This window comes from Ictalurus furcatus, chromosome 11, assembly GCF_023375685.1.
Source record: "Ictalurus furcatus strain D&B chromosome 11, Billie_1.0, whole genome shotgun sequence".
Taxonomy (NCBI): domain Eukaryota; kingdom Metazoa; phylum Chordata; class Actinopteri; order Siluriformes; family Ictaluridae; genus Ictalurus; species Ictalurus furcatus.
In genome coordinates this window covers 139,682-167,500 of record NC_071265.1, presented here as the reverse complement: position 1 = coordinate 167,500, position 27,819 = coordinate 139,682, and the positions used below count along the sequence as shown (strand labels likewise).

At 43.8% G+C, this 27,819-nt stretch overlaps 3 protein-coding genes and 1 long non-coding RNA gene across 8 annotated transcripts in view; 1 reads left to right on the top strand and 3 right to left on the bottom strand.

Moving 5' to 3' along the window:
* smarcc2 (SWI/SNF related, matrix associated, actin dependent regulator of chromatin, subfamily c, member 2) overlaps positions 1–10,786 on the top strand; it is a 30,470-nt gene extending 19,684 nt beyond the window's left edge. Inside the window, exons 18-26 of one of the 2 annotated variants that reach the window (XM_053636372.1) lie at positions 5,523–5,585; positions 5,773–6,031; positions 6,354–6,515; positions 6,618–6,685; positions 6,776–6,896; positions 9,043–9,206; positions 9,309–9,443; positions 9,852–10,158; positions 10,307–10,786. In XM_053636372.1, coding sequence (XP_053492347.1) covers positions 5,523–5,585; positions 5,773–6,031; positions 6,354–6,515; positions 6,618–6,685; positions 6,776–6,896; positions 9,043–9,206; positions 9,309–9,443; positions 9,852–10,158; positions 10,307–10,371 — 1,344 coding nt within the window. In that variant the 3' untranslated portion in view covers positions 10,372–10,786. Of the gene's footprint in view, positions 1–5,522; positions 5,586–5,772; positions 6,032–6,353; positions 6,516–6,617; positions 6,686–6,775; positions 6,897–7,069; positions 7,249–9,042; positions 9,207–9,308; positions 9,444–9,851; positions 10,159–10,306 lie in introns of those variants that run through there. The other variant, XM_053636374.1, reaches the window with a different exon arrangement.
* On the bottom strand, positions 6,431–12,757 carry LOC128614820 (uncharacterized). The gene is made up of 3 exons (XR_008387102.1): positions 12,661–12,757; positions 10,231–10,360; positions 6,431–6,512 (listed from the first exon to the last, which is right to left on the bottom strand). It is a non-coding gene; the product is annotated as an uncharacterized LOC128614820 (long non-coding RNA).
* Positions 12,758–13,456: 699 nt separating this feature from the next.
* Positions 13,457–20,259, bottom strand: myl6 (myosin, light chain 6, alkali, smooth muscle and non-muscle). 4 transcript variants are annotated; one of them, XM_053636433.1, is made up of 7 exons: positions 20,140–20,259; positions 19,829–19,856; positions 17,658–17,801; positions 17,092–17,265; positions 16,843–16,920; positions 15,505–15,563; positions 13,457–13,953 (listed from the first exon to the last, which is right to left on the bottom strand). In XM_053636433.1, the coding sequence occupies exons 1-6, from the start codon at positions 20,140–20,142 to the stop codon at positions 15,535–15,537; spliced, it is 456 nt and encodes a 151-aa protein (XP_053492408.1). In that variant the 5' UTR covers positions 20,143–20,259; the 3' UTR covers positions 13,457–13,953; positions 15,505–15,534. The 4 variants fall into 4 exon arrangements, with proteins under 4 accessions (XP_053492408.1, XP_053492406.1, XP_053492407.1 ...); XM_053636431.1 differs by lacking the exon at positions 13,457–13,953 and adding an exon at positions 16,631–16,666 and having other exon boundaries at positions 14,819–15,563; XM_053636432.1 differs by lacking the exon at positions 13,457–13,953 and having other exon boundaries at positions 14,819–15,563.
* Positions 20,260–21,248: 989 nt separating this feature from the next.
* tsfm (Ts translation elongation factor, mitochondrial) lies at positions 21,249–25,873 on the bottom strand. Its single transcript, XM_053636412.1, has 6 exons — positions 25,770–25,873; positions 24,789–24,950; positions 24,506–24,634; positions 22,714–22,830; positions 22,553–22,634; positions 21,249–21,912 (listed from the first exon to the last, which is right to left on the bottom strand). The coding sequence occupies exons 1-6, from the start codon at positions 25,815–25,817 to the stop codon at positions 21,530–21,532; spliced, it is 921 nt and encodes a 306-aa protein (XP_053492387.1). The 5' UTR covers positions 25,818–25,873; the 3' UTR covers positions 21,249–21,529.
* Between the last annotated feature and the right edge of the window lie 1,946 nt (positions 25,874–27,819).

The window sequence follows — 27,819 nt, the reverse complement described above, 5'->3', positions numbered from 1 at the left end:
CACTGGAACAATGTCGTTTCTTCAGGACCATGGTGCAACACGGAACTGTACACAACAGTGCAAATACACAACAATGTCAGACGAGTGCAGGACAACACACAGGACAATAAACACACAGGACAATAAATACACAGGACAATAAATACACAGAAATCGTGATGTAAAGGATCTCTTCTGTAAATCTCTGGTCAGTGGTCTGTGAGTTGGGGTAAAATGTGGAAAAGGGCAGATGGTGGTTTACTCAATGTGTGTGTGTGATGCTACATGAGCAGCAGTTCAAAGAGACCCAGCTGACAATAAAAGGTCCACAGGACGTCACCTAAATGGCCTCTACAAACGTCCCCCGAACGTCCATGTGTAGGGTCCCCTTGATGTCTTACGGATGTTCAGGGGACGATCACAGGACATCTAGCAGCCATTCGGGATGCTTAGGGGACCTTTGCTGAAATGAACACATTCAGTAGTGTTATGATTTGCTATCCTCTGACGTCCTCGGAACGGACGACCGAATGTAGACCTCAGTGGATGTTCGCAACGTCCAGGGCAGGTCCCCTGTTTGCTGGGGAGTCGGTGGTTTGACGTGTCTGGGAGGAAGTGTATGGTATGTGGTAGGTGTGATGTGGAGGAAGTGGATGGTATGTGGTAGGTGTGATGGGAGGAAGTGTATGGTATGTGGTAGGTGTGATGGGGAGGAAGTGTATGGTATGTGGTATGTGTGATGGGGAGGAAGTGTATGGTATGTGGTAGAAGTGATGTGGAGGAAGTGTATGGTATGTGGTAGGTGTGATGGGAGGAAGTGTATGGTATGTGGTAGGTGTGATGGGGAGGAAGTGTATGGTATGTGGTATGTGTGATGGGGAGGAAGTGTATGGTATGTGGTAGAAGTGATGGGGAGGAAGTGTATGGTATGTGGTAGAAGTGATGGGGAGGAAGTGTATGGTATGTGGTAGGTGTGATGTGGAGGAAGTGGATGGTATGTGGTAGGTGTGATGTGGAGGAAGTGTATGGTATGTGGTAGGTGTGATGGGAGGAAGTGTATGGTATGTGGTAGAAGTGATGTGGAGGAAGTGGATGGTATGTGGTAGGTGTGATGGGAGGAAGTGTATGGTATGTGGTAGGTGTGATGGGGAGGAAGTGTATGGTATGTGTGATGGGGAGGAAGTGTATGGTATGTGGTAGAAGTGATGTGGAGGAAGTGTATGGTATGTGGTAGGTGTGATGGGAGGAAGTGTATGGTATGTGTGATGGGGAGGAAGTGTATGGTATGTGGTAGAAGTGATGTGGAGGAAGTGTATGGTATGTGGTAGGTGTGATGGGAGGAAGTGTATGGTATGTGGTAGGTGTGATGTGGAGGAAGTGTATGGTATGTGGTAGGTGTGATGGGAGGAAGTGGATGGTATGTGGTAGGTGTGATGGGAGGAAGTGTATGGTATGTGGTAGAAGTGATGTGGAGGAAGTGTATGGTATGTGGTAGGTGTGATGTGGAGGAAGTGTATGGTATGTGGTAGGTGTGATGTGGAGGAAGTGTATGGTATGTGGTAGGTGTGATGGGGAGGAAGTGTATGGTATGTGGTAGGTGTGATGGGGAGGAAGTGTATGGTATGTGGTAGGTGTGATGTGGAGGAAGTGTATGGTATGTGGTAGGTGTGATGGGGAGGAAGTGTATGGTATGTGGTAGGTGTGATGTGGAGGAAGTGTATGGTATGTGGTAGAAGTGATGGGAGGAAGTGTATGGTATGTGGTAGGTGTGATGTGGAGGAAGTGTATGGTATGTGGTAGAAGTGATGTGGAGGAAGTGTATGGTATGTGGTATGTGTGATGGGGAGGAAGTGTATGGTATGTGGTAGGTGTGATGGGAGGAAGTGTATGGTATGTGGTAGGTGTGATGTGGAGGAAGTGTATGGTATGTGGTAGAAGTGATGTGGAGGAAGTGTATGGTATGTGGTAGGTGTGATGGGAGGAAGTGGATGGTATGTGGTAGGTGTGATGTGGAGGAAGTGTATGGTATGTGGTAGGTGTGATGGGGAGGAAGTGTATGGTATGTGGTAGGTGTGATGGGGAGGAAGTGTATGGTATGTGGTAGAAGTGATGTGGAGGAAGTGTATGGTATGTGGTAGGTGTGATGGGGAGGAAGTGTATGGTATGTGGTAGGTGTGATGTGGAGGAAGTGTATGGTATGTGGTAGGTGTGATGTGGAGGAAGTGTATGGTATGTGGTAGAAGTGATGTGGAGGAAGTGTATGGTATGTGGTAGGTGTGATGGGGAGGAAGTGTATGGTATGTGGTAGGTGTGATGTGGAGGAAGTGTATGGTATGTGGTAGGTGTGATGTGGAGGAAGTGTATGGTATGTGGTAGGTGTGATGGGGAGGAAGTGTATGGTATGTGGTAGGTGTGATGGGGAGGAAGTGTATGGTATGTGGTAGAAGTGATGTGGAGGAAGTGTATGGTATGTGGTAGGTGTGATGTGGAGGAAGTGTATGGTATGTGGTAGGTGTGATGTGGAGGAAGTGGATGGTATGTGGTAGGTGTGATGGGAGGAAGTGGATGGTATGTGGTAGGTGTGATGGGGAGGAAGTGTATGGTATGTGGTAGAAGTGATGGGAGGAAGTGTATGGTATGTGGTAGGTGTGATGGGGAGGAAGTGGATGGTATGTGGTAGGTGTGATGGGGAGGAAGTGTATGGTATGTGGTAGGTGTGATGGGGAGGAAGTGTATGGTATGTGGTAGGTGTGATGTGGAGGAAGTGTATGGTATGTGGTAGGTGTGATGTGGAGGAAGTGTATGGTATGTGGTAGGTGTGATGGGGAGGAAGTGTATGGTATGTGGTAGGTGTGATGTGGAGGAAGTGTATGGTATGTGGTAGGTGTGATGGGGAGGAAGTGTATGGTATGTGGTAGAAGTGATGGGAGGAAGTGGATGGTATGTGGTAGGTGTGATGGGGAGGAAGTGTATGGTATGTGGTAGGTGTGATGGGGAGGAAGTGTATGGTATGTGGTAGAAGTGATGTGGAGGAAGTGTATGGTATGTGGTAGGTGTGATGTGGAGGAAGTGGATGGTATGTGGTAGGTGTGATGTGGAGGAAGTGTATGGTATGTGGTAGAAGTGATGGGAGGAAGTGTATGGTATGTGGTAGGTGTGATGGGAGGAAGTGGATGGTATGTGGTAGGTGTGATGGGGAGGAAGTGTATGGTATGTGGTAGGTGTGATGGGGAGGAAGTGTATGGTATGTGGTAGAAGTGATGGGAGGAAGTGTATGGTATGTGGTAGGTGTGATGGGAGGAAGTGGATGGTATGTGGTAGGTGTGATGGGGAGGAAGTGTATGGTATGTGGTAGGTGTGATGGGAGGAAGTGTATGGTATGTGGTAGGTGTGATGGGAGGAAGTGTATGGTATGTGGTAGGTGTGATGTGGAGGAAGTGTATGGTATGTGGTAGGTGTGATGGGAGGAAGTGTATGGTATGTGGTAGGTGTGATGTGGAGGAAGTGTATGGTATGTGGTAGGTGTGATGGGAGGAAGTGTATGGTATGTGGTAGGTGTGATGGGGAGGAAGTGTATGGTATGTGGTAGAAGTGATGGGAGGAAGTGTATGGTATGTGGTAGGTGTGATGTGGAGGAAGTGGATGGTATGTGGTAGAAGTGATGTGGAGGAAGTGTATGGTATGTGGTAGAAGTGATGGGAGGAAGTGTATGGTATGTGGTAGGTGTGATGGGAGGAAGTGTATGGTATGTGGTAGGTGTGATGGGGAGGAAGTGTATGGTATGTGGTAGAAGTGATGTGGAGGAAGTGTATGGTATGTGGTAGAAGTGATGGGAGGAAGTGTATGGTATGTGGTAGGTGTGATGGGAGGAAGTGTATGGTATGTGGTAGGTATGATGGGAGGAAGTGTATGGTATGTGGTAGGTGTGATGGGGAGGAAGTGTATGGTATGTGGTAGGTGTGATGTGGAGGAAGTGGATGGTATGTGGTAGAAGTGATGTGGAGGAAGTGTATGGTATGTGGTAGAAGTGATGGGAGGAAGTGTATGGTATGTGGTAGGTGTGATGGGAGGAAGTGTATGGTATGTGGTAGAAGTGATGGGGAGGAAGTGTATGGTATGTGGTAGAAGTGATGTGGAGGAAGTGTATGGTATGTGGTAGGTATGATGGGAGGAAGTGTATGGTATGTGGTAGGTGTGATGGGGAGGAAGTGTATGGTATGTGGTAGGTGTGATGTGGAGGAAGTGTATGGTATGTGGTAGAAGTGATGTGGAGGAAGTGTATGGTATGTGGTAGGTGTGATGGGAGGAAGTGTATGGTATGTGGTAGGTGTGATGGGAGGAAGTGTATGGTATGTGGTAGAAGTGATGGGGAGGAAGTGTATGGTATGTGGTAGAAGTGATGTGGAGGAAGTGTATGGTATGTGGTAGGTATGATGGGAGGAAGTGTATGGTATGTGGTAGGTGTGATGGGAGGAAGTGTATGGTATGTGGTAGAAGTGATGGGGAGGAAGTGTATGGTATGTGGTAGAAGTGATGTGGAGGAAGTGTATGGTATGTGGTAGGTGTGATGGGAGGAAGTGTATGGTATGTGGTAGAAGTGATGTGGAGGAAGTGTATGGTATGTGGTAGAAGTGATGTGGAGGAAGTGTATGGTATGTGGTAGGTATGATGGGAGGAAGTGTATGGTATGTGGTAGGTGTGATGGGGAGGAAGTGTATGGTATGTGGTAGGTGTGATGTGGAGGAAGTGTATGGTATGTGGTAGAAGTGATGTGGAGGAAGTGTATGGTATGTGGTAGGTGTGATGGGGAGGAAGTGTATGGTATGTGGTAGGTGTGATGGGGAGGAAGTGTATGGTATGTGGTAGGTGTGATGTGGAGGAAGTGTATGGTATGTGGTAGAAGTGATGTGGAGGAAGTGTATGGTATGTGGTAGGTGTGATGTGGAGGAAGTGTATGGTATGTGGTAGAAGTGATGTGGAGGAAGTGTATGGTATGTGGTAGGTGTGATGTGGAGGAAGTGTATGGTATGTGGTAGAAGTGATGTGGAGGAAGTGTATGGTATGTGGTAGAAGTGATGTGGAGGAAGTGTATGGTATGTGGTAGGTGTGATGGGGAGGAAGTGTATGGTATGTGGTAGGTGTGATGTGGAGGAAGTGTATGGTATGTGGTAGGTGTGATGGGGAGGAAGTGTATGGTATGTGGTAGGTGTGATGTGGAGGAAGTGTATGGTATGTGGTAGAAGTGATGTGGAGGAAGTGTATGGTATGTGGTAGGTGTGATGTGGAGGAAGTGGATGGTATGTGGTAGAAGTGATGTGGAGGAAGTGTATGGTATGTGGTAGAAGTGATGGGAGGAAGTGTATGGTATGTGGTAGGTGTGATGGGTAGAATGGGCTAGTGGCTGGGAAGTGCTGATGAAACTGGGAGGAAATGGTGTTGGGTACCTGATCCCCGTCAAAATGAAAAGTTTTAAAATACATGACACTACAACACTAATGCTGTTTTGTTTCCTGTGTGTGTGTGTGTGTGTGTGTGTGTGACAGGGTAAAAACGCTGCCAGTGCAACACGGGAGTGGACTGAACAGGAAACTTTGTTACTGTTGGAGGTACTAAACTCATTTCTGTTGTGTGTGTTTTAATCTGACCTGTGTGTGTGTGTGTGTGTGTGTACTGATCTGACCTGTGTGTGTGTGTGTTTGTGTGTACTGATCTGACCTGTGTGCGTTTGTGTGTGTGTGTGTGTGTGCTGATCTGACCTGTGTGTGTGTGTGTGTGTGTGTGTTCTCTGCTCAGGGTTTGGAGATGTATAAGGACGACTGGAACAAGGTGTCGGAGCACGTGGGCAGCCGGACGCAGGACGAGTGTATCCTGCACTTCCTGCGGTTGCCCATCGAGGACCCGTACTTGGAGGAGGGGGCGACGGCTCTGGGTCCGTTGGCGTATCAGCCCGTCCCCTTCAGCCAGGCCGGGAATCCGGTCATGAGCACCGTGGCCTTCCTGGCTTCCGTGGTCGACCCGCGCGTGGCCTCGGCTGCAGCCAAGTCTGCTCTAGGTGAGAGGTCAAAGGTCAAAGTGCATTGGATAGGTTGGTTGTGGAGGTTTGTAAAGGTTTTATGTGTAAAGGTATTGACACCTTGTAGCGGTACACTGTGTGTGTGTGTGTTACAGTTTACTCATTTACTGTACAATGTCCTAAAATTATACATTAATGCAAAATCTCTTATTATCCAGAACTGCTTTAGTGAAAAACGCTAAAATAAAGTGTATTGTAAAGGTTTTGTGTGTAAAAGTATTGGCACCTGGTGTATACATTGTCTTTGTTCATAGAAAGCTCAACTGGCATGTCTACTCTGTCGTGTGTGTGTGTGTGACAGAGGAGTTCTCCCGAATGAAGGAGGAGGTACCAGCGGCTTTGGTGGAGGCTCACGTGCGGCGTGTGGAGGAAGCGGCCCGGGTGAGCGGCAGACCAGATCCACTGTACGGCTTGGAGGGCAGCGGCATCGCCGGAACCGGCCTGGAGGACAGTGATAAGCCTGGTAACACACACACACACACACACACACACACACACAAATAATGGGCCACTACAGTCAGTAGTCAGCACATCAGACGTGTGTGTGTGTGTGTGTGTGTGGCAGAGGAGAGCAGTGACGAAAGCAAGAGCAGTGACGCTCAAAACACAGAGGACAAGAGAGACAACAGCAAGGTAATGAAGTGTTTAAGGAAGTGTTTGTTACATCAATATGTGGGCTGTACACTGTTCTAACTGTGTGTGTGTGTGTGTGTGTATGTGTAGGAGAGTAAAGATGGAGTGAGTGAGGAGGAGGAGAAGCAGGGTGAGAACGGGAAGAAAGAAGAAGAAGGAGGTAAAGAAGGAGAGACAGAACGAGAAGCAGAGAAGACAGACTCGGACACAGGTACGTTTTGTTCCCATTGGCTGGACACAGTGACATCATCGAGGGAGGAGTCACCACTGTATAGATTATAGATGTATAGAGTAGATAGAGAACCAAAGCTGATTTTGTGAAGCATGTGTGTGTGTTTGTGTTTGTGTCTCACACAGTCAGTCATGTGTTTTGTGTTTTGACAGCTTGTCAATCAATTTAGCCCCGCCTCCTAGAGCATGATGAGGTCACAGCACACATGGTGTGTGTGTTCCCCATTGGAACTGAACTAGACTTTAATTGTGGTTTATATCGTGATTCTACACAAAACATCACATTTATTGAAGTGAAGGAAAACAATATCGTTTACAAAATTATTTACAGATAAAATAATTCAGTTTTTAATAATAATAAAGGTCACTTTCCATCAGAAGTTCCATCATGAGTAGAATGGAGTGGAGGAGTGAGTAATTAAAGTGCCATGTGATCTCAATATAAATACACCTGTTCCTGGAAGAACCCAGAGCATCACACAGCATCATGACGAACAAGGAGCGATCAGAACAAGCCCTGAACGTATCAGTCAAGGTTTGGTTATTAAAAAAATTCAACATCAGAAGAGCAACTCTGCCTAAAGGAGAGCATCCAGGAGGGGATTAGTCAGAGACACAACCAAGAGGTCAAGAGGAAACTGAAGGAGCTGGAGTGATCCACAGTTCAGATGGAGATGCTGTTCAGAGGACAACCACGACCTGGACACTTACACTCCACACCGCTGGAAGAACCTGTGGAAGAAGTTTCTCTGGTCTGATCAGGACAAAACTGAACTTTTGGTGATCACCCTGAGAAAGCCATCCCCACTGTGGAGCATGGTGGTGGTAGCATCATGTTGTGGAGATGCGTTTCATTGGAAACTGGTGAGGGTCGAGGGGGGATGGATAGAAATAGATAGAAGAGGGGAAAAAAGAAAACTCTTCCAGGGGCTGGGGGGCGGAGCTTCACCTTCCAACAGGACAACAACCCTGATCACACCGATAAAGCGACACTGGAGTGGGTCAGCACCAAGAACCTGAATGTGTTCCAATCACCCAGTCAAAGCCCAGACCTTCATCTCTCTCTCTCTCTCTCTCTCTCTCTCTCTCTCTCTCTCTCTGTCCCCCTCTCTCTCTCGCTCTCTGTTCTTTCTCTGTTCTCTCTCTCTCTGTCCCCCTCTCTCTCTCGCTCTCTGTTCTCTTTCTCTGTTCTCTCTCTCTCCCCACTCTCTCTGTTCTCTCTCTCTCTGTCCCCCTCTCTCTCTGTTCTCTCTCTCTGTTCTCTCTCTCTCTGTCCCTCTCTCTCTCTCTCTCTCTGCTCTCTCTCTCTCTCTCTCTGTTCTCTCTCTCTCTCTGTTCTCTCTTTCTGTCCCCCTCTCTCTCTCGCTCTCTGTTCTCTTTCTCTGTTCTCTCTCTCTCTGTCCCCCTCTCTCTCTGTTCTCTCTCTCTGTTCTCTCTCTCTCTGTCCCCCTCTCTCTCTCTCTCTCTCTGCTCTCTCTCTCTCTCTCTGTTCTCTCTCTCTCTCTGTTCTCTCTTTCTGTCCCCCTCTCTCTCTCGCTCTCTGTTCTCTTTCTCTGTTCTCTCTCTCTCTGTCCCCCTCTCTCTCTCTCTCTCTCTGTTCTCTCTCTCTCTCTCTCTCAATCCCCCTCTCTCTCTCTGTTCTCTCTCTCTGTTCTCTCTCTCTGTCCCCCTCTCTCTCTGTTCTCTCTCTCTCTCTCTGTCCCCCTATCTCTCTCTGTTCTCTCTCTCTCTCTGTCCCCCTCTCTCTCGCTCTGTTTTCTCTCTCTGTTCTCTCTCTCTCTCTGTCCCCCTCTCTCTCTCTCTCTGTTTTCTCTCTCTCTCTGTTCTCTCTCTCTCTGTCCCCCTCTCTCTCTCTGCTTTCTCTCTCTCTCTGTTCTCTCTCTCTCTGTCCCCCTCTCTCTCTCTCTGTTCTCTCTCTCTCTCTGTTTTCCCCCTCTTCTCTCTCTCCATTCTCCCCCCCGTCCTCGCTCTCTGTTCTCGCTCTCTCTCTCTCTGTCCCCCTCTCTCTCTCTCTGTTCTCTCTCTCTCTCTCTGTTCTGTCTCTCTCTGTTTTCCCCCTCTTCTCTCTCTCCATTCTCCCCCCCCCCCCGTTCTCTCTCTCTGTTCTCGCTGTCTCTCTCTCTCAGGTGATGTAGAGAAGGAGAAAGAAGGAAAAGAGGGATCAGAGGATGGACAAAGGGAAGGAGAGAGTGATGGAGAGAGGAAAGCGAAGGTGGAGAGAGATGTTGGTGAGGGGAATCTGGCCACTGCAGCTGCCTCTGCGCTCGCTGCTGCTGCTGTTAAAGCCAAGGTGTGTGTGTGTGTGTGTGTGTGTGTGAGTTTAATGCTGTTAAGAAAGAACCAAGAATGATTTTGATGGTGAATAACTGATGGTGTGTGTGTGTGTGTGTAGCACCTGGCTGCGGTGGAGGAGAGGAAGATCAAGTCTCTAGTGGCTCTGCTGGTGGAGACTCAGATGAAGAAGCTGGAGATCAAACTGAGGCACTTTGAGGAGCTGGAGACCATCATGGACCGAGAGAGAGAGGCGGTAAGGGATTATGGGTAATGTGGGGTTCACACACTTTAGTTCTCCAAAAGTTTTAAAAGTTCCTGAACTGCCCTGATCTGATTCCTGTCCAAAATGCTGAGGAGACTTTTTTAAACCAAGCTCCCCTCCCCCCCAATAGTTCCTGGAGAAATACAGACTTTGAAACAAGAACTAAAAAGGTTCTTTGAATTATACCTGGTTTCTGTGGTGGAAATGTTCATGAAGTTCTTGAGTTCCTGAAAATCCTCCTGTGGTGGAATTGCACCTCTGGTGTGGTAGAACCCATGTTAAAAAAAACCCCAGAAGCACACCGTATGTTTGTGTGTGTGTGTGTGTGTGTGTGATGTGTGTGTATGTGTGTGTGTGTATGTGTGTGCGTATATGTGTGTGTGTAATGTGTGTGTGTAGTTGGAGTATCAGAGGCAGCAGCTCCTGGCTGATCGTCAGGCGTTCCACATGGAGCAGTTGAAGTATGCGGAGATGAGAGCACGCCAGCAGCACTTCCAGCAGATACAACACCAGCACCATAGCAACCAACCCGGCAACCAGCCCGGCAACGCCCCGCCCATCCCCCACCAATCGGCTCCTAACGTCAACGCCCCGCCTCCTGCACCCAGCCTCACCCCGGCTGCCGCCAACACCCCCAGTGAAGCTCCGCCCACTTCTACATCTCATGGCTCCTCCCCCAACAACATACAGCCTGGAGCCGTGCACGGTAAGAGAGCACACACACACACACACACACACACACACACACACACTAATCAGTAAAGCAGTCAGTACATACAGAAACACTGTATTGGAGATGTTAATCTGATGTTTGATGTTCTTCTCATCTCTCGCTCTCTCCATGTTCCCCTCAGACTCCGGCACTGCACTAACAGGAGATTCCCTTCATCCCTCCGGCCCAGTCACCCCTGCACAGTGAACACACACACACACACACACACACACACACACACACACACAAGGTTTGAGGGGTTGAATGAGAAGGATGATGAAGATTTGTTTTTGGGAGACTTTTAATCTTTTAAACATTTCACTTTAAACTGTTCAGACCACAAATCCGACTTCAACACATTAACTATATACTCTATACTCTATATGATGAAAACAGTGTTAAGTGTGGGTTTGTGTGTGATTTATGGTCCAGTGTTTTACCTGCAGAACCCTGGAGATGTTTCACCACCTCACTGTAGCTACTTCAGCTTCTCACAGGAGAATAAATAAAAATAAGCTGCACTTTTAAAAACTTTTCCGAGACCAGAAGGATGAAGTCCGATTTGAACCTGAAGCACTTATAAACATTATTTTACTAAAAGTCTCCTGGGGTTTTGTACTGATTGAATGAAGGCGCTTGATTAGGACCGAATCTTTGTGAAGGTGTTTGTGGACCAGGTGAGAGCTTTAGGTTTTTAGACGCTCCATCTGTTGGGATTCATTTGATTTTTTTTACATGCTTTGTTTTGAATATTTTTATGTAGGAATATCTGTTAGCATGATTAATAACTGAGGGACAGAACAGTGTTAAAGCCTGAAACTTCTCTTCATCCACTGTAAATAAACATCATGTACTGTAAAACTGTTCCACTTCCTCTTCATCACTTCCTCTTTACTTCCTCTTTACTTCTTCACTTCCCTTCATCACTTCCTCTTTACTTCTTCACCTCCCTTCATCTCTTTCTCTTTACTTCTTCACTTCCTCTTCATCACTTCCTCTTTATTTCATCACTTCCTTTTCATCACTTCCTCTTTACTTCCTCTAAACCTCCTTTTCACTTTGTCTTTCATCCTGGTTTCACACACCCTCCATATCTGTAAGTGTTTATAGGCAGGTGTTTAGTGTGTGTGTGTGTGTTCACACAGCACACAAATCTGATTCATTTCCTAAACGCCAGTTCCCAGATTACACCACTGACTGCATCTCATTTATTCATTCCCGCCACAGAGCCACATCCGTTGCTATAGTGACAACAGAAGCATGGTTGCTATAGTGACACTAAAGGCATGGTAGAGGCATGTGTAAATACAGAAAGCAACCAGAAGGCCCGCCTCTCTGCTGGTTCACTGCCTAGACTCCACCCCTTTATGCTGGTGTTTGTAGATGTCCACAGATGGAAATGTGGGCGTGTCTTTGAGTCCATTTATGGAAGTGTTAAAACACGGGCAGTTAGAAGGACGTCGTTGGTGTTTTTGGTTTCTGATGACGAGATATTTCAAAATACACCTAACAGGAGCTGAGTTAACATCACAACGCCAGATAGCTAACATGAGATATATAAATATATACATTTCCTCATTTGTAAGTCACTTTGGATAAAAGCATCTGCTAAATGAATAAATGCAAATATATTAGAGATGCACCAATACTAAATTTCTCAGCCGATAACCGATAAGCGATTATTCAGAGTGAGATCGGCCCATACCGATAACCGATACCGATAGATCTGCCTTTTATGCCTTCTTTTAAATTAATAATAATTAATTCCACAATTCTGAAGGAAAACTTTATTCTCTCCATTTCAACACGTTTCACAGTAACTGGTCTCATAAACAGAAAACACATTAATTAACATTAATACATGAACTCAATTCTGAAGATTAAAGTAAGATTATTAACTTATTGAATGTTATTCATTCTTATTAACATTGAATTGTAAAAATCCTCCTGTTAGTCTCACATTCACTCTCCACACACACAAGCATTTCTACTTCATCACTGACATCAAACTGGTGATATATAGGCCTAATATAAACCTTTTTTATGATGATATTAACTCATTATTAACTGCATATAAATATACTACTCAACAAGTATATTTTTCTGTGCAATATATACTTTTTTGTCAACTCAGCTTCATTTAAATCTTTGAATGGTGTACTGGCCCTTAAATTCAGCGTGACCAGAGCCAGGGTGGGGGGTGGGGGGGGGGGGGGTTGATTAGACTCAACGCCGCTTCACTGCTGCTCACTTCTGGTGTAAAATTTTAGCGATGCAGAAATTACAGAGATTACAAACCGCACAGCGCAAAATCCTTGTGTTTTCCCGCCCTCTTTTGATTGATAGGATATAATCCACCCTGAACATCTGATGTTTTTAAACTATCGGCTGATAGCGTGAACAGTAGCTTTTATTGGCGGATACTAATTATCGGCCGATACATCGGTGCATCTCTAAAATATATATAAATATATTTGGACTTAAAGACACACCCACCTGTATCACTTAGTCACGCCCACACAGAAAGTCTCCTGCTCCAATCAGATTTGTAGATTGTGTGAATTTGTAGTTTGAGTTCTCTTCCAGTGTTAAAATATCTGATTAATACAAAAATAGAAAGAAAAAACATTAAGCACTCTGTCTGTCTGTGTGTGTGTGTGTGTGTGTGTGTGTGTACCTGAAGTATGAAGTTAAATGAAGGAATGTGAGTACCTGAGCAGTAAAATGAGGGACGGTGAAGTTACACCTGCGCTCGAGTGATTGTGTATCTTCATATTTTTGTATTTTTATATTTTATCATGAACAGTTTTGCTGCATTATTTTACAATTATAACATGTTTGTGTCGCTGATTTATCCGTGTGAAAGTGTCGTGTTACACTCTGACACCGAACGTGTGTGTGTGTGAGAATTACTTTAATTTTATTTGTGTTTATGTCGTGTGTCTCAGACTCACACATTACAATAGTAATGCAGTTTACATGCATGCAACACACACTCACACACACACACACACACACGTTTTATCATTTCCGTTGTGAGACACTAGTGATTTATGAAGCAGTATATATGTGTGTGTGTGTGTTTGGTGTTTTTCTATTTGGGATGTTTGTGTTGAACAGTTGTGTGTTGGACGTCGGTTCTTTGGTGATCTGCTCAGCTGTTGATCAACAGACCGGTTTAGAAAGATTTACACTTTAATTTCACAAATACATTCATACATCTTGAACAATAAAATGTCATCAATGAGTTCAGTGTTGTGTTTTACAGTTATTATTATTATTATTATTATTATGATTATTATTATTATTATGGGGCCAAGCACTGAAGGTGTGTAGGAAATCTACTGTTATTCTACCCTTTCTTCTTCTTCTGGTTAGGGTGTCTATGGCTGGTAAAAACAACACACTAAAAACGTCATTATTGCTCCTTCTCCAAATTTTATCCAATCTTCACCAAATTTGGCTCACATCACCCTGAGTCCCGTCTGAACCAAAGTTATCAAAGGAATATTGATATTCAAAACCATTCTTGTGTAACACGCTATCAAATGTGTGAAACTACAAATCATTCTTGAATCCCTTTGGATAAAGTTATGTCTCTGTTTTCCTGTGATACGTCTGTGTGACTTACCGAGCCTGGGTGCTTGGCCCCGAACATGCTGCTTTCATTATTAGTAGGATTTGAGAAAAAGTTTAGTATTTAAAGAATAAGAATATATATAATGTGTGTGTAGTTTGTGTATCCATGAAGCTGAGAATGTGTCGTCACTCCTTTCAGAGATGGAACTACTGAGAAAGAAAGAAAAACAAAACTCAGGAATCAGAGAATAAAAAGAAAAAAAATAAAGAAAATAAAAGGAAAGAAAGAATGAAAAAGTGTTTTAGTAAATATTTGCCCCATAAACTGTTGAATGTTGTGTTTAAGAGAAACAGGATTAGAGTGAGGTGTAGTAACACCACTAGGGGGCGCAATAACACAGTAAGACCACTTTAAATCTCTATTTATTCCTAATAATCAGTGTAAATTAAACACTTGACTACCTCAGATCTACTACTCCACTTCTTAAAAGCGTGGAGTTTACAAATCTCATAAAAATGAATGAATTTAAATCCACACTCAATGAGCAGAACCCTGAAAAAGCAGTATTAAGGTGACTGATGTGGTTTAATACAGAGCTTTCATACTGTACATCAACAACACACCTGGCTGGACAGGCGATGGCTCACCTGTACAGGTTACCCCTGCGTTTAACACTGAGGAGAGGTCATCTGCCTCACATATTACTGCTATATAACATTTCTCACCTGCAGTGTAGAATTTCCTCTGGATTTATTCTCAAGACTTTCATTATTTAATTGGCGTATACTCTTCTGGGGTTAAATACATTATTATTATTATTATTATTATTATTATTATTATTAATAATATTATTACTACTTTTCCACGACCCTGAAGAAGGAGTAAGCGGTAGAAGATGGATGGATGGATTACTACTTTTACCAAGTTATAAGTTTAGCCAAGTTCAACATTTTAAGAGGACTCAAAGTACTGGAACGAGAGCACATGTAGTTCAGTACTTTCCACCTCTGCTCACAGCTCAGAGGGTTAAAGTCACACACACACACACAAATAAACGAATGTCCATAATTCCTCTGAAAGTTCAGTATTTATTAATTTACAGTGGAATATTCTGACACACAGTGGTGAAGGTAATAAAGGAAATACTGATGGAAGTGTGAATAAGAACACAGTGAATTAACACATGCAGGTTTACACACGCGGGACTCGTTCCACTCTACACACCTCAACACTACAGGAGGCTCACAGGTGTTAACGCAGGTGTTAACCCACTACTGTGACCTTTTCCTCCCACTCCGAGTGGAAGAGGCAGATGAACGTTTTGATCTTCACATGGTGATGAAGTCTTCAGCTAAAGGTGTCGTGTATAAATAAAGCGACATGTCAGAGACGGAACTACGTTCAGTATCAGTGCTCTCCGATGGCGTAGGGATACCACAAAACCAGAACTACTTTTTACTGTATTGCTGCAGTGTTTGAAAGCGTTTTCTCTCACACACCGGTCTGATCTGAACACGAGATGCAGATCTACCTCTCGGTTTTATATAGTCACAGAATTTAAACCTTTAAACACCAACAGTGTGCTTCCTCACACACCTGCATCAGGAACGGTGACGAAATAAACAGATTGAAGGCACTTAATAAAAAAAAAGGATGATAATAATAATAATAATAATAATAATAATAATAATAATAAACAACTATGGACAGACGGAGAGACGGGGGGGGGGGGGTGTGCATAATAGGAAAAAATGACATACAGGAAATAAAATAAACTGCGTCTGAAATCTTCAACCGCTCATCACCATCCTGACCAGTTCTGTGGGGGGGGGGGGGGGGGGGGGGAGAGAGAGAGTCAGACAAATCCCAAATCCAACACGTCCTGTACTCAATATTTACACAATGCTCTGGCTGTCAGTCAAACACCATTTCCATGGAAACACCCAATCAGAGGCAGTGGAAGCAGGACAACGAGAGAAACTGAAAGCAGGACTACAGTAAGCTGGAATGTGCTGGGGTTAGAACAAGTCCCACCCCACCCCACCCCCCCCCCCCACACACACACTTTTATTGCTGACTTGTTCAGCTTGGACATCGCCTTCGCCACACCCCTGTGGAGAACTCCGGCCACATTACACAGGTGTGTTTGGCTCCTGCTGGCACTGGGTGAAGCACCACCACACCACTGCCTGCTTATGGTCTGCACTTATCTGCTTAGCTGTTCATCTTCAGCTCCATCAGCACCTGCTCACTGCACCAGCTTATTAAATACACCTAGCTTCAGTAAACACCTTCCTCATTTTTAACAATTCCATTTCTCACACAGGAAACAGGATATGACATCAAGCACCTAATGTCAGGGTTCGTCAAGTAGCATGGGTAAAGCGTCGCCTGCTGCTGCTTTCCCGGGGTTTGGAAAGCTCCAAAATTTCAGACTCGGATTATTTATATAGTAATTACACTATAGTGTTGTAGGACATGTACACGGGCACACACACACACACAGACACAGTTACACTGAGCTGAGGACAAGGGAACAACATCCCAGGAAACACAACAGGAAGAGAGTCCCAGAATACAGTCCTGGAATACCCAAACACAATCTGGGAATACTGGGATGCAGAACTAGAACAGAGTGTAACTAAGGATATAAATATGACTAACTGATTCCCCACCCCACCCACCCACCCACACCCACACCCACACACACACACACACACACACACTGAACAGGAAGAGGAAAAGGGGCAGGGCATCAGCCAGTCCTACTAGTGAGCCAGTTAGCACTGCAATAGCCACAAGCAGATATGCTACATGCTATAGAATAAGACAGGACAAAGAGAACGGCAGTGAACCCAGAGACAGAGACAAGGTGACTGTCCGTACCAAACACTCAGCCGGCCATGATGTGGCGCACAAAGGCTGTCGAGGTGGGGGAGGGGGCAAAAACATACATTAATAACACATGTAGACACGACACCTTTCTCTCTCTCTCTCTCTCTCTCTCTCTCACACACACACACACACACACACACACACACACACACACACACACACACACACAGAAAGAGGGACAAATGGGTACGGGTTTGTTTTACCTTCATAATTAATGCAGCCATTTGCATCCTCATGTCCCGCCAACAGCGTCTCTACTTCCTCTTCCGTCATCTTCTCACCTGCGCGCACACACACGCACAGGTTGGGGTGCCAGATACACACATCAAAACTTTAACACCATTTACAAACTACATTTCTGTATTTGAGTTTTCCCTTTAAAACAGACTACAGCACTTCTGTATAAATCCCACTGAGGGGACGGAGCTTCAGGTCAGCTCAGTGTGCGTTACCCAGAGTGGTGAGGACATGGCGGAGCTCTGCACCCATCACCGTCCCATTTCCCTCTTTATCAAACACCCTCAGACCCTCCACAAAGTCCTCAAACGAGCCCTGGTCCTTGTTCTTAGCGATGGCCTGGAGCATGGGCAGGAACTGCTCAAAATCCAGCATCTTCATGTTCATCTCTGATAAAGACAGAAAAAAATACTACTGATCTAATATTGGGATGATCATCATCATCATCATCATCATCATCATCATCACCACACCCAGCCAACACATCAACACACACACACACTGAGTGAATGTCATCTCACTCCTCATGTTTTACCCTTACATCTTACTGAAGTGACATGTTCCCATTTAAACCAGACTCTCAGTACTTCCGTATGAAACCCATTCAGGGGCGGAGCTACACCAGCTCAGTTTAATGTCACAGTATTACAGGTTTGGACCAATCAAGTGTGATATGCAAATGATTAGAAGATGACGTGTTGTGGTCATGTGACCTATTTAGTGTTAGTGCTAAAGACATGCCCGTCTGTGTGATGTATAGATAGAGCCTGAAGGTTCTGACCTTCAGCTTTGGGGTTTCCCAGCACTTTGAGAACTTCGGCATTGACAGGGTTCTGACCCAGAGCTCGCATCACGTCTCCACACTGACTGTAGCTGATCTTCCCATCTCCTGTCCGGTCAAAGAGCAGGAAGGCCTCCTTAAACTCTGAAAACACACACACACACACACACACACACACACAATGTAGATTTACTCAATATAACCGTGCAGAAGCAGAGAACACTCTGGTGTTAAAGCAGTAGTAAAGAGAAACATGCTTTAGTTCAGTTTCACTGTCTCACTTCTCTAACACACACACACACACACACACCCACACCAGATGTTGAACTAAACTGGTCACATGGCCACAGCCCATCACATCAACGTGAGAATAAAGATGTCTCCATCTGAGCTGTAACAGGATTATTATGCAACTATAAATGGATAAAAAGTACAGAGTCATGGTCTAATAAATAATAAATGTAGTTGTTGGCACACAGCTGTGTAAGAGAAATAAACACTTGGGAGAGGTGGTGTTGGAGGAAAGTGATCAGCTCTGTGTCAGGACACATCCCCCAACGCTGGTGTTGATTATTTTCCTCTAACAGAAGCCCCAGTGTTTTTATTCCTTACATCATTAACTCTGATAAACAACTCAGAGCCAGGAAACCACGGGTTAAAGCACTTCTACACGTTCTGATTTCACTGTTCTGGGGAAATCCTGTTTATTATTACAGTGTTGAGCTCTGAGTGTGTGTGTATAAAAAAACACTTAGTAAGGGCAGGAGAGAGTGTGTGTGCCTGGAGGTGGTGTCGCTGTTTAGTTGTGAGGAATGCAGGCCGACTCAGACTGAACACTCCTGACCTTATATGGTAAAGGGGGAGTGCACAGGCCTCGACACTCCTGACCTTATATGGTAAAAAGGGGGAGTGCAGGAGAAAAAAAAAAAAAACAAGACGCAGAACTCAGTTGGACAGGAAATGACACGGAGGTGAAGAACAGAGAGGAACGCAGCCTAAAAAGGGCTCAGGATCATCAGCGATAAACGGATGACAGAGTCTGAACTTAAACAAACAGCAGAACCTGCACAGGAATAAAGCACAGCGCCACAGAACCAGGGCACGACTCAGTAAACCTTACAAAACATGCACTTTACAAAATCTCATCTAATGTTCCCCAGAAAAACTGAAACATTTACACACCTGGTATTTTCACTTAAATCACTTTATCATTAAAAGTATTTGTAGTGCTAGATTTGGCACAGTGTTGTGTCCTTATTTAACCTTTTTTGGTCAAAGTTTCCTAAGAATCTGCCAATTACAACCATTAGTAATATGAGATTGAAGAAGGGGGCGGGGCTTACAGGAGGCTTCGTTAACAGGCAGTGGTGGCTCAGGGGTTAAGGTTCGTGGTTACTGATCAGAAGGTCTGGGGTTTAAGGCCTAGCACCACCAAGCTGCCACTTATGGGCCCTTGAGCACGGCCCTCAACCCTCTCTGCTCCAGGGGGCGCTGTATCACAACTAACCCAGTGCTCACACTTCCTAACAATGCTGTAATGTAATGCTGTAATGTGACAAATAAAGGCTTCTTCTTCTATCAGAGAGTACACATCACTTACAGTCTATCCTTCCACATTCAGGTGTCTGCCATTTTTATATTGAGAAAAATGGTGGATTACTGGGTAATAACTCTGACGTTAGAATATGTAAAGGTCAGAAGTTACCTTCCCATTACCTTCATTTACCTGCACGCTATAGACCACTCAGTACACCTGTACAGGTACAAAACACCACACCTTTCTACAGACGTTGGTCTCAAACATCATCTTACTGCCATTTACTCTATTTTACTAAAATTATTGAAGTTTTAGGATTTGAATAATCATGAACCCATCATGCGGGGATTAGTGATATCTCATCACCATGCCAAACACTTCCAATAGTTATTAATAAAACTATTAAACCATAAATCACTCATTATCTAATTCCACTCACCGGCCGGGTCCTCACCCACCCACACACACACACACACACACACACTAACCCCGTCAGACATGAACATACAGCCTGGAACAGTGTGGAAAATAAAAATACACAGAATTCAGATTAAACACTGATTAAATATAAATGCAGATAAATAATAGGAGACATTACTGGAAAGAAAGCAAACAACATTAAATATTAACTCACCAAGAATCTGATCCTCCGAGAATTCAGACTGGACATGTTCACGGTACAGAACATAATAGAATAAAAACACATGATTAGAGACCTTACACAGCGAGATGTTTAATAAAACGATCATCTGTTCGATTAAATAAAACAGCCGCGCGCGCTTCAGCTCCTGAGGTAATGTTAGCATTGTTAGCTATCGGAGTTTCCTCAGGCTTGAAGGCCTCCACAGCGCGCGCCGCTCAGCACACACACAAATATAATAAAATATTTTTTTTTCTAATCTGTGTTATTATTTGTGTTAAAACTGTGTTTTCTCAGTCACTCACCATAGTGACAGATGAGGAGAGGTGACGCGGGACAGCGGGAGGAGAAACAACCGGAACACAGTGAGACCAAACCCTGAGCGCCTTCTCCTCAGCCGACACGGCGGCGGGCTTTTATACCTGTGACGTCACCGCGAGTCGTCCAATCAGATCAGGCACGCGACAGGGTCTTCTCTCGTTTGCACTTAAAAGTACTTACATTGTTTACATATTTACTTGTTTCCATTCCATTCTTTTCTTTTCATTTCGCGTTTACAATAACATTGTTGTTTAATTTTAAACGCATATTTACATTTATATTAATTTTTATATTAATTTTTACACAATTCCAGAAAGGCCAGAGTTATATATCTTGTTTTGTGCTGTTATCTTTATATCACCACTTATTTTTCTGCTGAAGTTAAGATAATGACGAGATAATGTCCATTACCTCAGATGCGACACCGAGATCTGCAGCTACACGTCATGGACACTTACGCTGATCCTGAATGAGTGGTCAGTTTCATTGCCAGGGATGTCTCCATGGTTACCAGATGATGTTTGAGAGATGGTCCTAAACTGTAGAATGTGTTATTCTAGTATGCAACTGCTACATGATCTCAGAACAACATGAACAACTTTTGCCATCACAATATCATGAGGAAAAATTATGCTGTGATCTCTAGAAAACCGTACAGAAAAAATAAAGAACTCATAGCCGTTCTGGATTTCTGTTTTTCGCAGACTTCCATAAAATTTACTTTTATACTTACTCTTTTCTTTCACTCTCTCTCTCTCTCTCTCTCTCTATATATATATAAGCAGTTTATCCTGGTCAGGGAGCGAGGCAGGAATACACCTGGACAGGACACCAATTCATGGGAACTGACCAAGACACAGCTATCCCCCACCCCATCCAAAAAAACAGCCATTAGAGTCATTTAGTGCTCACTTTTAAAAAATAAAAAATAAAATAAATAAATAAATAAATAAATAATAAAATAAACACAATATAATTTGTTAATTGAGGGTTTGAACGACTTTCTGTAAGGCTCCTTTTAAAAATGTCTAAAATATAATGACACCTTTTAAAGACTTACTATACACCATAATGAACCTGCACTGAGAGGAGGTATGACACAAATGTTTTATTTTCAATGCACAGATTTACAACACTGACACAAAATACAGGAAATATTTCATGACCATGAACAGTGTGTGTGTGTGTGTGTGTGTGTGTGTGTGTGTGTGTGTTTAGACTTTCTTGTAGTAATTTGGTATAAAACACAATTCATGTTGGTAAATTTCACACCCTCTATTATTATTATTATTATTATTAACTGTTGGTGTTTATTGAGGATGAAAAAAGTAATTAAAATCCTGTATCCTATCTGCTATACGTTGTGGCGTGGTGTTACTGCGTCTCCTCTCCACATTTAAAGCGTATGAAGTCGAGAACCCGTGCGTTCTGCAGAGCGAGGTACTGTCCCACTGTGTACTGGGGTTCTAACAGGAAGCTCTGAGGTAAAAGGCGTGTCTCTGATTCTCCACACGATAAGTCCCCTACATCCCCCAGGCTCAGAGGCGCCTCCCCCACGATGTGCTGGCCCAGTTTTTTACCCAGCACCTCCTCCTGCCCCTCAGGCCCACCCTGGAACACCACCAGAGCGCCGTAACGCCCCATGGGCATGCCACTCTGCCCCAACACCGCCCCGTGTACATACGACCCCACACGCCAGTCAGCCGGCACGCCTACCGACACCGCCCGTCTCACTGAAATGTTCTCACCCAGACGCCCTGAGAGACAGAGAGAGACAGACAGACAGAGAGGGGGAGAGAAACAGAGGTGTCCTAAAGTTTAATAAAAATTTTAATCAATTTAAATAAAACATTTTATTTAAATGTTAAATTTAATGTAAAGATGAATCTTAATTGTTCCTTAAAGGTTCACTACGTGCAGATTTAACACCATTTCTCCATTAATAATGAAAACATAAAATATCATTAATAATACAACAAATCAATCAGCTTAATGAATATTAATAAACATTAGGGAACTGCTTTCTGAATATTAAGAAGGAGTGGGCGTGTCTCAGCGTTCAGGTTTTTTTTCTTTAAGCACCAATTGCAATTTTTCTAAAGATTAGGATAACTGAGGAGATGTGATTAGCAAATCAAACAAATACAAAACTGCGGTGTGTTTCGCTTTTAATTTAGCCCCGCCCCCAGCCAGAGCCAATAATCTAATCTTTAAAAGAAGTCGCATGGGTATTGGCTGTTTGAACAGAGGGGGCGGAGTCACAGTCAGGAAGAAGAGGATGGTTTATCAGTGATTTCAGTGCAAGTGTAATTCCTCTCTCTGACAGCAGAAAGTGCTCAACCACACACACACACACACTTTAAAGTGTACACTGGTACACTTCCTGTTTGTGTTTACCTATAGCGAGGGCCAGCTGGTCTGCAACAGAGGAACCCTCAGGCACAGCGAGATTACAGACATCCTCAGCAGACATCACACTCTGTAAACACACACACACTCCAGTTTTATGAGATGTTTTAATAAGTAAACATGGAGAAGGTTCCGGTTAGAGCGAGTACCTTCACATATCCACTCTGCGCTCTGCTCTGATGATGTTCCATCGTAGCGAAGGCGACGTCCTGCACCAGCTGCTGAAACGTCTCATTCCTCGCCACAAAATCAGTCTCACAGTTCACCTGAACACACACACACACAGTTCGTTTACATGCAGTCTAATGTGTTAATAATCAGACTGAGAGCTCATATAAACTCCTCAGTGTTAACAGAGTCCAATCTAAAAGAAATCTGACTGAACGAGGTGTTAAGTACAGAAGAACACACTCCAAACCGCACGTTATAGAAAAATAATCCACTGGGGCGGTGAGATACGGCCCGACACCAGTTACTGTTCCACCTGAAAGTAGGAAACTTTCTATAACAGCACCTTCTGGAGTGTTCTATTCCACCTTTTATTCCACAGCAATTTACCAACAATTAACATGTTTAATTTCTTAATTTCTTAAACATGTTAAATGACCTCACACATTTTAATCATTTATAGTTAAGATTTAATGTCGTGATATGTGTGTGAAACAAGTGAGTTCTTGTTGTCATTTACGTTATAGCAGCTATAAACACTCGTTCCCTCACCATCCCTCTCTATTCTCTCTTTCTCTATTCTCTCTCTCTTTATTCCCTCTCTTCAGGTTAATAAGACAGAAAATCTCAGTGTGTGGTGTTAGTGAGAAACAGTAAAGAGTGTAAACTCTGTACTGAAGATGTGGGAAAACTTAAAGTTACAGCTTTCCCTCTGACTGTTACACAGCGCTGACACTGGAGACTCCTTCCTTACATGTTACATAAACGTCTTCTTACAGACTAACGAATTACACACGTTTTTAATCTGTCTTAATTCTGTCCGCTGTACACGTCCCTCTGAATGAGTTGTGACTATAACAACAATGACGTATTAGAACAAGCGCATGAATATATTCCTCGTGCCGTTATAGAAAAATAACGCACACCTTCTGACCAATTAGATTGGAGAATTCAACCGCGCTGTGGTGTGATGTCCTCTTAATAATCTGTTAAACAGGAGAATATTCACCGTCTAACAAATTGTGTCGGATTACTCTCACCATCAAAATCTGTGTGTGTGTGTGAGAGAGAGAGAGAGAGAGAGAGAGAGAGAGAGAGTGTGAGTGAGTGAGAGAGAGAGTGTGAGTGAGTGAGAGAGAGAGAGAGAGAGAGAGAGTGTGAGTGTGTGGGAGAGAGAGAGAGAGTGTGAGTGAGTGAGAGAGAGAGAGAGAGAGTGTGAGTGTGAGAGAGAGAGAGAGAGAGAGAGTGTGTGGGAGAGAGAGAGAGTGTGTGTGTGAGAGAGAGAGAGTGTGTGTGTGAGAGAGAGAGAGTGTGTGAGTGAGAGAGAGAGAGAGAGAGAGTGTGTGTGTGTGTGTGAGAGAGAGCGAGAGAGAGTGTGTGTGTGAGAGAGAGAGTGTGTGTGAGTGAGTGAGAGAGAGTGTGTGTGAGTGAGTGAGAGAGAGTGTGTGTGAGTGAGTGAGAGAGAGAGAGAGAGAGAGAGAGAGAGAGAGTGTGAGTGTGTGGGAGAGAGAGAGAGAGTGTGAGTGAGTGAGAGAGAGAGAGAGAGAGAGAGAGAGTGTGGGAGAGAGAGAGAGTGTGTGTGTGAGAGAGAGAGAGTGTGTGTGTGAGTGAGAGAGAGAGAGAGAGAGTGTGTGTGTGTGAGAGAGAGAGAGCGAGAGAGAGTGTGTGTGTGAGAGAGAGAGAGTGTGTGTGAGTGAGTGAGAGAGAGAGAGAGAGAGAGAGAGAGAGAGAGAGAGAGAGAGAGAGAGTGTAATGAGCGATGTTAAGTCTCACCTCCACCATAACAGCTGCGTTCTCCTTCTTCAGCAGAGCGATTAGACCCTCAGAGGTTCTGCGGTTCTCCAGTTTACTCGCTTTACTCCAGCCTTCCTTCTGAGCCTGATCATGGAGCCAGTGTTCTGCCTGAACACCATCATTAACACACACACACACCATGGGAGTTAGGAATCTGTCCTTGTGCACACTGACATTAAGCACCCCCCACACACACACACACTCACTCATACACACACATGCAATGCACGCACGCACGCACACACACACATGCTCAGCTCACCTGTGTGATGTCATTGTTGAACCTCTCCAGAGCTTTCTTACAGTTGATGAAGGTGTAGCCCGTGGTCTTGCGGAGTTTCACCAGCAGAGCTTTATCAGCTGAGAACATCGAACGCCCCGTGTGTACACACTCCACACACACCACACACCCCACTAACCTCACCTGAACACACACACACACACACACACACACACACACTTGTATTCTCTGCTGTGAAACATGTCATCACGTAATCCAGCACATTATATTTATTAAAACGAATATGTTCTGTATTTGAATGAGCTCTCCTCCACGTGTTCTCACAGAGAGGAAGGAAATGAAATAAAGAACAATTAGGAAGTAAAACAGTTTATTATTTTAAGTCATTCACTGTATTTATGCAGTTTATATAAAATAAACAATATACAGAACCACATTACACAGTGCTGATATTAAAGGTATGGATTTTATTTTTAATGTCTTTATAAAATCATTCTGCTGAATAATTGAACATCTTTTTTTATACTGAAATATTTTTATTAAATAAAACTTCTCATTATAATTAAAAGTTTAAATAGTATAATAAACATTCATTATTATTTAATATTTTCACATATAAATGTGGAGGTGCAGTTATAAATGTGTTATATATATAAATAAATAAAAGATAATTAACTACAAAAGAGTTTCCCAACATAAAATGATCACAACATTCTGCAGAATATTATAAAAACTTAAATATTGAATGTATTTATAGATAATTGTGTGGGTTTTTATTGTGTATTACAGATTCAATTCGATGTTTGTTTTAATTCCTTTCTACATTTCTATAATAAAATAAACAGACTTTAGTAGTGATGATGAGAAAGACTGAATGTGTACTTTACTGCACTGTGGGATTATACAGAATACCAGTCAAGTGTTCACTAGATGTATTAGGGTGTAATCAGTAGAATCTGTGCTGTATCGGAGTGATAATATCAGATTAAATGCCTCTCTTACCTTAGAGATGTGAGCTCTGAGAGAGGAGAATAAACTGGAAGCCGCCATGTTGCGGCGGAATGTCACTGCAGCACGCGCACTACGGAAACCACGAAGGACATGAGCCTTCTATTTCCGCCTGTGTGTGTGCGCGTGTGCGTGTGTGTGTCTGTCTGTCCCCTAGCGGACAGGAGGGGAATTACTGCCTCTCCTCTCACCTATACATCAGATGTGTAACACTGACTCTGTCAATTCAAACTCACTTCAAAGGTAGCCTTATTGCATTTATGCTTTAATGGATTATTAGCATGACGTTTGTATTACTAAAGCTTGGATACATACTTTTGGGAACAAATCAGAAAAATAACAGAAATAAATAGACACACATGTACATACATTCAAAAAGAACCACGAGTGATGAAACTCATGAGAATAAAAACAGAATACATACAATACAGTAGAATTATAGTGTATAGTGTGTGTGTGTGAGAGAGTGTATAATGATTTAAGTGTATAATATGAGCGTATAATGATATGAGTATAATATGAGTGTATGATATGATTGTATGTTATGAGTGTATAATATGAGCATATAATGATATGAGCATATGAGTGTATAATGATCTGTATAATGATATGAGTGTATAATTGTATGAGTGTATAATTGTATGGGTGTATAAGTGTATAATGATGAGTGTATAATGATGTGTATAATTGTATGAGTGTATTTGATTGTATAATGATGTGTGTTTATTGAAATAAGTGTATAATGATATAACTGTATATGAATGTATAATGATATACGTGTATAATGATCCATCCATCCATCTTCTACCACTTACTCCTTGTTCAGGGTCGCGGGGGAACCTGGAGCCTATCCAAGGCGGGGTACACCCTGGACAGGGTGCCAGTCCATCACAGGGCACAATCACATACACACTCACACACCCATTCATACACTACAGACACTTTAGACACGCCAATCAGCCTACCATTCATGTCTTTACATGGTAGGCTGGTAGGCTGCTTTCCATGGAGTACTCCACTTTCCATGGAGTACATGGAGGAAACCCCCGCAGCACGGGGAGAACATGCAAACTCCGCACACACAGCCCTAGCGGGAATCAAACCCGGGACCCTGGAGGTGTGAGGCGAACGTGCTAACCACTAAGGCACCGTGCGCCCGTGTATAATGATATGAGTGTATGAGTGTATAATGATATGAGTGAATAATGATATGAGCATATGATACGGAACAGGACTTAGAGATAGGAAGTAAGCGCAGGAGAGCAGTCTTTATTGTGCCACTTAATTAAACACACGAGGAGGCAGGAAACCGGATCTAAACATAAAACTCTAACTCAAGCAAAGAGCATGAAACTTAACTCAAACAGTTCCCCTTTAACTATAAACAAGACAGGAAAACAATCCTCTAACAATGGCAGGAACACATCTAACTAGAACAGGAACATCTCACTTAACTAAAGCAGGAACATCTCATTTGACTATAGCGTAGCATAAGCACTCTTATCTAGGGCATGGCATCAACATTCTTATCTATGACAGGACTTAAACTTTCTTGACTACGACAGGATACAAACACTCAACTATGACAGGGTTTAAACTAAGTAACAGGAAAACAGACAGAGCATGGCAACATCACAACCTGGCACCATTATACATTCCGTCGTCTTCTCTGTTAGTCTATTCTCCTCTTTACATTACTTGGCTTGACGTTACGTTGCTTCACGGGCCGTTACGTTGCTTCACGGGCCGTTACGTTGCTTCACGGGCCGTTACGTTGCTTCAACGCATTAACACTTTAATAGTTTAATGCCACGCGATGTGCACAGCACTGCAAGGGGTTTAAGTAAACAGTCCCTTGATTGCCGACAGCTGGCGACACTTAACCCAGCTTTAGTGTCCATGCACTTCAATCACATGTGCGTTCTCAAGCTGCTCGTGCACGTTGTCGCCACAGCGCCATCTGCTGGCGGTACCATAACAGAACCCCCCCCCCTCAAAAGGTGCTCCTCCCAGAGCACCAAAAACCCCCCTGGGCCCCTGTGTA

Bases quoted from the DNA above. Each gene is read 5' to 3' on its own strand.
- myl6 (XM_053636430.1), bottom strand. The intron at 17,802-19,828 runs GTGAGTTAATAT...GTGTGTTTTCAG, and splicing joins CTCGGAGGATCAGATTCTTG to AGTTTAAGGAGGCCTTCCTG. The intron at 16,921-17,091 runs GTAACGCACACT...GTGTGCGCGCAG, and splicing joins CCATGTCCTCACCACTCTGG to GTGAGAAGATGACGGAAGAG.
- tsfm (XM_053636412.1), bottom strand. From the start codon at position 25,817: ATGGCGGCTTCCAGTTTATTCTCCTCTCTCAGAGCTCACATCTCTAAG. The intron at 24,635-24,788 runs GTGAGCTGAGCA...GATGGTGTTCAG, and splicing joins TCAACAATGACATCACACAG to GCAGAACACTGGCTCCATGA. The intron at 21,913-22,552 runs GTAAACACAAAC...TCTGTCTCTCAG, and splicing joins CCAGCTGGCCCTCGCTATAG to GGCGTCTGGGTGAGAACATT.